Genomic DNA, 7,598 nt, shown 5'->3' on the forward strand with positions numbered 1-7,598 from the left:
ACCACTCTGAAGATGCAAGCCACTTGTGCTTGCGAAACGTCAGGAAGAAATTATTTTCCATGACAGTTTAAGAGCTCGAAAAACTCTCTATAGTTGACAGGTTCCTGATGTTTCACAAGTACAAGTGGCTTGCATCTTCAGAGTGGTTTGCTCGGCGCAGCACCATTCTGAAGATGCAAGTCACTTGTGCCTGCGAAATGTCAGGAAGAAATTATTTTCCATGACGGTTTAAGAGCTCGAAAAACTCTCTATAGTTTACTGGTTCCTGATGTTTCACTAGCACCAGCGGTTTACATCTTCAGACATGTTTCACGTTCTTCTGACATGTCAAGAAGAAATTATTTTCCATGACGGTTTAAGAGCTCGAAAAACTCAACGGTTTTGAATTGAACAGTGCACTTCTTGAAGCACAGCGCTGCAGCCTTTAAAGTGTGTTTTTGGATGATTGGATTTTGAAAATCAATGAATGAAAATCTCGCCTATGATCAGCTGTGCATTTCACAGAAGTAGATCACTGGATGGCGTCATTTGCAAGCAAAAACCAGTTTTCGAAAAATGAATATTTTATCTAGGGTTCTTTGTGTCGTGTGTATCAAAATAGGCAAGAAAACGCGTTTCTCTTCAGTTTTCTCTTTGCGGTTACACTGGATTCTTGGTCACTTTGAGTCCATTTCATTCGGCCACCGTGCATAAACGGCATGTAGAAATGCGCAGAAAATTATCACTTATTACCAAACAGCATAACAATAATCGACAATAAACAATGCCCAATTTACAAAGCGCCAACACATGTGAAAGTGGCATATTTCGGGCGCTGTTGATCCCAGTGGCGCAACCGGCAAATACCACACAAAATTAACATCCAATGAATAGACTGCAATTAGACTTGTACTTTGCTAAACAATCGAAAGAAAAATGGGTGGGTGCGAATGGAGATTTTCGCCCTTGGCGCCAGTATGCGTGGTACTTTCAAATATGGTACCCAACCTTTCGGGGGCTGAGGACGGACGATTGGATGGAATTTCGAAAAAAATCAGGCACTGCCTGAACGAATGCCTTATTATATCATAATAGAAAACCTGAAATTGAAAGTAACCGAATCGATTCAGTTCATTGGGTGCTTCGGAACCAGATCAGCTCGTATATGCAAGACCGCTAGTATGTGAATAATGAGCGGCCGGAGCAAACAAGCGTGACAACAGGCGGGTTTTTCGCGAAGAAAACCCAAAAAATTGATTGCCTTTTTCAATTCAACCAGCAAAACTATGAATTTCAGATGGAACTACAGTTAAGCGAGCAGATGCTTTCAATTTAATGCCCGGTAAACTTGCATTAGCGCCATTCATTTCGCATGTTAATTGCCCTCGAGAAGTGCAACTTTCATTGAAAAGGCGCTGCTCAAGAGGAACACTTTTCTGCACATCGTGTTGGCGAACAATTAATCGACTCATTACTGAAACGGCCCATTAATACTAATAACATGTGTGGATCGAGCGCACACACATCTTGCGGAATGGACGAGGATCCAATTAGGTCGAAAAATGGAAAGCTTTTCGTCCTTTGCACTGTTGAATTAGGTTGCACACGCTTATAAACAGGTCGACTAACGATGGACTAATGAGGGAGTAAATAGAGAGTTTGGTCGATTGAACGCCCACATTTTGAATGTGGGCCGGCGTAATTTTTTATATAAATATTCGCCTATTTCGCCTGCCATGTAGATTAGGGGATTAACGCTAAATGAGTCATTAGCGATTTTTGTTTATAAGTATGTGCAGTAAGTGGACAAGTTTATTTATTAAAAGTGTACAAACCCGTATGATAAAGGAACAACAAACTATTTTTGCACAGCTGGAAGATTAAAGATAAAAGTGCTCGTCTCTGGTATGAAAACCGTTTTTTTAACTCGGAAGTTTTTGGGACGCCCCCATACAACGTGTTGTATGCACCAAAATTTAATCCTCACATTGAGACACAAGTTCACGTTTCTAACCATTTCAGATCATCATCGTTGGCCGCAACTTGCAATATTTTTTTAATTGACCCTCCAGTGTTTTATGAAATAATTAATATGAATTTTGGCTGAAATTTCGCCCTTTCCTAATGGCTATCGTGACTGCAAAAACTGACCTTAACTATTGCGTTCATTTTCCAGCAACTGGTAGAAGTGCCGGCCTTGATGGTACTTTTGAGCGTTTTATGATTGGCGCAATGCGCACATTTTGCGTAATTGCCGTAAATTGTCTCATAATATTTTGAAATGTTGTTCGGCCGATGAAACAAACCGTGCTGATTGTTATGTAAACCGCTAATACATAACGATATATTTGTAGGAATTTGGTGCAAACCATCAAGCGTAACTGCTCGTAGAAGTTCCGCAAAGAGTTGTCACTTTTACTTTTCTTCTTCGGCGAACCGAAAAAAATTAGATTTTTACCATATCAACCGCCTGCTTACCATAACTGTTTAATCCAATAAATCCGATTATCTTTTGATGGACGTGGAATGGAGAGACACACAAAGTTAGCACTTAAGAACTGGTCACGATCACCATCTCAAGACACTGCGGTTCCACTGGCACTCGCTACTGCACCACTTCTTGTAGATTCGTTCGAAGAAAGTCTTAAGGAGTGCTGTTTCGTTTCTTATACCGGACACCTCCAACTATGGGCTTTTCGATAGGGGGATTCAGTGTCCTTCGTTGGGTTCCTGCCAATGTTCTTCAAAGCTTTACAAATTCGATTGGAGATTGGAGGTTGAGGTTCAGGCCTGCTTTTCCCATATTTTGCTTTAAAGTGGGAAACTTGTTGGGGAGTTTTAAAAGTTCCAAACCTGAAAGTGAATTGACGTCCTTAAGAAATAGTATTTACTTGGTTGCTTTGGTGTGGATTTCAATCATTCCAAGTGCACAAGCTTGTTAAAAAAAATTGAGTTGCACACATTTAAAGTCTGGCTTGTTTAGGTACACTAATTTCTCCAAGTTTGGAAGGGTTTGAATCAAACTTAAAACTCAATCATCCGTTCCTTGATTTGAAGTTTAGAAAGCTTGAAGTGAGTTTTGAGTTTAGTTCTATTGTTTCTAAAGGCACTGAAACAATCAAATTTTGCCCAAACTTGTTGAACGTACTGGTTATTTGCAAATGTTCACACTGTTCAAAGGACGAAACGTTGGGAGGAATTTGAGTGAAAGTGAAATTTGGCTTACGCATTTCTTCAAGGCTCAAGATATGTGAGCAAATGTTGGCCTGTTTGTTCCTCGAATTAAAATTTATAAAAGTTGAGGTGAGTTTTCAGTTCTAGTTCGAAAGTTTCTAAACGCTCTTAAACGATCAAAGTTAAGCCAAAATTGGTCTTCTGTACGCTTCGGCTTGCGCCCCTTGAAAACTATGATTTTACAGTCGTGTTTGTTATTGAACGTAGAGGTTAATTGGAAAGTTTTGCACTGTTTAGAGGAGGAAAAGTTGGGAGAAATTTGAGTGAAAGTGAAATTTGGCTCACGCGTTTCTTCAAGCCTCAAAATATGTAAAATTTCGAGATCGTGTTTTATGAACTAAGGCCTAAGAAGCCAACCACTGCTCAAATTCCTGCAAAATTTCGTCAGTTTTTTTCACTCAACGCTTTTATGTGAGGGCAAAAATTTTAAATTTTAAACCGTATTTGCGAAAAAACACTTCTTGAAAAATATGTAACTTTGAAATAGATTGGCTTGTAGGGGTTAAAGCGAGTTTTTCAGCGCAAGTTCAAGACGTTCTCAGTCTTCTTAAATGCTCCAACTTTGGCCAAACGAAGTCTTTTGCGTTTCACTTGCTCCAGTGGCAAATTGCGACTTTAAAGTCTGGGGTCTCATTGAGCAAAGTGGTTATTTAAAATGCTCAAAACGCCCAAAGTTTAGAAACTTTCGCGAATTCGATGTTTTTAAGCGTTTACCTACGCGTTAAAGTTGGAGTTTTAGCGCTAAAACTTCTAAAAATCACCAACTGACCAAAGTCCAACAAGTTTGCTAGTCTATTTACTAATTTAATATTCAATCCAGAAAAAGTGCTCCTTAAGAAAATGCAAATTTCAAATTATCTATGGTTTCTTGAGTTGATTTAACTAGAAGCCGCTCATAAGGATTGAAGCAGGTTTTTGAAGTCCAGTTTAAAAGTTCTCTATGCTCAGATTTCGGCCACACTTGGTCTTCTTCGCATCTTCACTTACGCCCTTTGAAATTGTCGATTTGAGCACCTCGCTTGCTATTGGGCGTACCTACGGATTATTGCATTGCTCAAAGAAGAAACTGAGCCTGTTTCTTCCTGGAATCTTCGAAACTAGCGGCTTTCGAAGAACAGAAACTTATAAAGAAACGATCAATTTTGAACGAAACCTTCTGGGGAAATCCGAAGGATTTCAATAAACTAATTTTCTGTTTTTTGCAAATGGGAAAATTGAGGCATTAAGGACGCAAACCAGCGAATCTCTTCTACTGAAGACATTTGCAATACTTGCAAATGTTGATTGTTTAATGTTCCATTAACTCTGCTTTGAGGCTCGCGTGTTCCTTGGACTAGCAACAGCCGAAAGTGAATGGCAAATTATGCATAGATTTTTGGCCTAAATAATGTCGGTATAGTACAGTTTACCTTGCAAAATTTCGCCGGTTCGACCACTATTCAAATAGAGACGTTAATTATAATTTTGTGTAGTTAAGATTTGCGTTGTTGTTGAATAACTTTTTGATTTCAGCTGGCGGAATCGAATCGGGAAGTGCCTGGATTGAGTGAAAAATAAAAAAAATCGCCGAATCAAACCGCGCCATATCTTGAACAACAATAACAGTTGCCCCAACCGTTTTAGATAAACGCCAGTTTGTTACATAAAACGCTAGTTTTTGCGACGGGCTTTAATCCATTATTTTTGCATTTCACGGTGGTGTTATTATTTAATTTCTTAATTTTGCGTGATACTCGCTAGAGTTGGCTGTATTTTTTCCCTCGTTCCCTTCCATGTATCTGAAAACGTTTGAAAGTGAATTCGTGCCGGAATTTCACCGAATTGGTCAGAGTATAGTCGATTTTTTCTCATTCCCATTCAACAACAGTTAAGGTTTTTTTCAAACATTCAGGTGGAACTTCAGTGGTTGGATCGATTCAGTTATGACAGCTATCTTTACCAGATCCGACATTCTCAAGTGCAATTTTCCTTTCTTCGTCTGCACGAAAACCGGCTCTTCTTGTTAGCACAGGTGCGGTAGAACCGCGTTTTTTAGCAGCCCGATCCGGAGAAAGAGTGAGAGAAAGTCTTCGGAATTCTTAATCGTCCAAACCATGGCATACTTCCTATTTCGTCTATCAGTTGCAGAAAAAATGCTTGCACACTGTTGTGAGAAACCCCCATCAAAGCTGAGGAAATTGAAGCAGCTTGCCCGATTTGCTGCAAGAATATCTGAGGAAAAAGTGGAGAAAGGTGGCAACTGTGCAGGAATCTTCCGCTGCTCATCTTCACCTAATGCACTTGAAATGTGAACGAATTGAAGATGCTGAAGGTCAAAGTCGCCGTTGAATACCCGACGTGAACAGGCTTTGAATGAAGATGGTCTAATTATGATGGGAACCAGCTGGCGCTTTGTAATGCCAAATTATGCAATTGTCTGTGGGTTAACTGCATTTAAATGCACTAGATATGGTGATTACAAAAGGACTTTGTATCACGCAATTCAATTAGAACGAAGGATTTTCCGGCTTGAAATGATTAGTTTGCAATGTTGGTTGTATCTTCAACCAATAGATCTGGTTCTATAGGTTCAATCAGTTTCAGCACAAGCAACGGCCGGTTTTTTCCTTTGCACATTTATGCAAGTTCACAGTTAGTCTCCGGTGCTTTAATAAGGCTTCTACAGGGTGGCCCAACAGATCTTCTCACTTTCCCAGCAGAAAAAAGCGTCAATAATCAACTTGATTGAACTGAAATGGTGGATTTCTTGTCCTTTTTTTGAAGCGCATTTATGTGGTCAATTTGGCAATTTGAAAACTAAACATTGCATTGGTTCGACTACCTTGATTTCTCCCAGCCTGATTCATTTGCGATCAGTTTTGCAATATTTAGATCACCCATTTTAATGACTCATTGAAACGTTCTCGAACCGACCAGATCCGGGATTAGAATTACAACAACGTGGGCAAATGTTGAAGTCTGACTCAAAAGGGAAAACTGCGCTCTTACTCAATTTCTCTGTCCGAAGGAAGTAAAATATAAAATGCCATCATACACGCTGGTAAACCAGATCGTTAATTGAATTTACTGAATGTGGCTTTTTAAAGTGCAAGTGAAACGCCCGGTACTTTCACTAAATATGAATAATGATAATAATCAAGGCGTACCTACGTGAAGGTCGGCCGGTTTCGGTACCACTTCAATTACCATTATTAGTCCAATCTAGTAACATTTATTTATCTCCCGCGCGGTACTTTTTTAGCCTTAGAGCTGAATAATGGATTCGGCGATTTTTGCCTTCGGGGATTTAACCCTGACCTCTTGCATAGGTCAAGCAATTGCGTCACTTTCACCTAAAACCAGATTGGTTCCGCCCCAGTTTGGAACCGCTTCCAAGCCGGATGAGATTAATATTCAAACCAAAGTGAAATTATCAAAAAGGCTTAAGCCCGTGTCCCATGCATGGTTGGAGATCTGTCAGTTCAAACCATGCATGGAACACCGGCTTTACGCACTTTTATTCCTGACGTTTCACCAGCACGAGTGGCTTGCATCTTCAGAGTGAAGTCTGAAGACGCAAAACTGGCTGAACTGATTGGTCGACTCGGACATAAAGTGAAATTGAATGGATCTTTGGTTACTTTTCCGCAGGGGCGTATCCAGCTTTAAATTCGTGGGTGGTTATGTAGAAAAAATACAGTCTTCTGTTGTCTATGAAATTAGAAAAAGTATCGTCGTTTTGTGCAAGGGTGGCGTAAGATTATTGCAAAATTTCATGTTTTCCGTCCCGTTTTTGCTCATGTTTTACGCCCATTTGTAAATCATTATTTTTACGCCCGGACTAAATGTGACAACCTGTCACTGTCATTATAGACTCAAAAATAAAGGTGACAAATTGAACTTGTCGCTGTCATTATATTTTATGTACGCAAAAGTACGCTTTAAAAAAAGCTTATAAACTTAAGATATGGAATCGGCGCCTTTTATTTTTGGATATTCTCATTTATTATTCGTGTTGTGTTTCATTGGAATAAAAAATGGTGTTCGGTACGAGGGCGAAAATCCGTTTTTCGAACTCCTGACATTTTGAAAAAATTTGAAAAAATCACAATAATTTAAGGTTGTAATTACAAGAAAACATAATAAAATATTCAATATCGCAACACCGCAAATGAGGAAAATACTTTATAGTAAAATTATAGTGTATTATAAACTAAAATGTTATTATTATTTGTTAAAAATCAAATAAAAAAACTATAATTAAGAGGAAATGGACTCATTGGCTCACTGAGGGCGAGTGTGTCATCGAATTAATTCCAATTTTTGTACTTTTAGTACTTTTATTTCTACCCCCTATTTTCCATTCATGAATCACGATCCATAGAAATCAACGTTGCTCCCAAACC

General features: G+C 39.1%; 1 protein-coding gene across 1 annotated transcript in view; it reads right to left on the reverse strand.

Annotated features, from left to right (window-relative positions):
• Window positions 1–2,718, reverse strand: part of LOC109536332 (mucin-5AC) — a 12,882-nt gene extending 10,164 nt beyond the window's left edge. The window contains exon 1 of the mRNA XM_048667824.1: window positions 2,458–2,718. Within this exon, the coding sequence (XP_048523781.1) occupies window positions 2,458–2,460 (3 nt within the window). The 5' untranslated portion in view covers window positions 2,461–2,718. The remainder of the gene's footprint in view (window positions 1–2,457) is intronic.
• Window positions 2,719–7,598: the final 4,880 nt, after the last annotated feature.

The sequence above is a fragment of the Dendroctonus ponderosae genome, unplaced genomic scaffold, assembly GCF_020466585.1.
Source record: "Dendroctonus ponderosae isolate FM_Combo_2020 unplaced genomic scaffold, Dpon_F_20191213v2 Dpon_F_20191213_6, whole genome shotgun sequence".
Taxonomy (NCBI): Eukaryota; Metazoa; Arthropoda; class Insecta; order Coleoptera; family Curculionidae; genus Dendroctonus; species Dendroctonus ponderosae.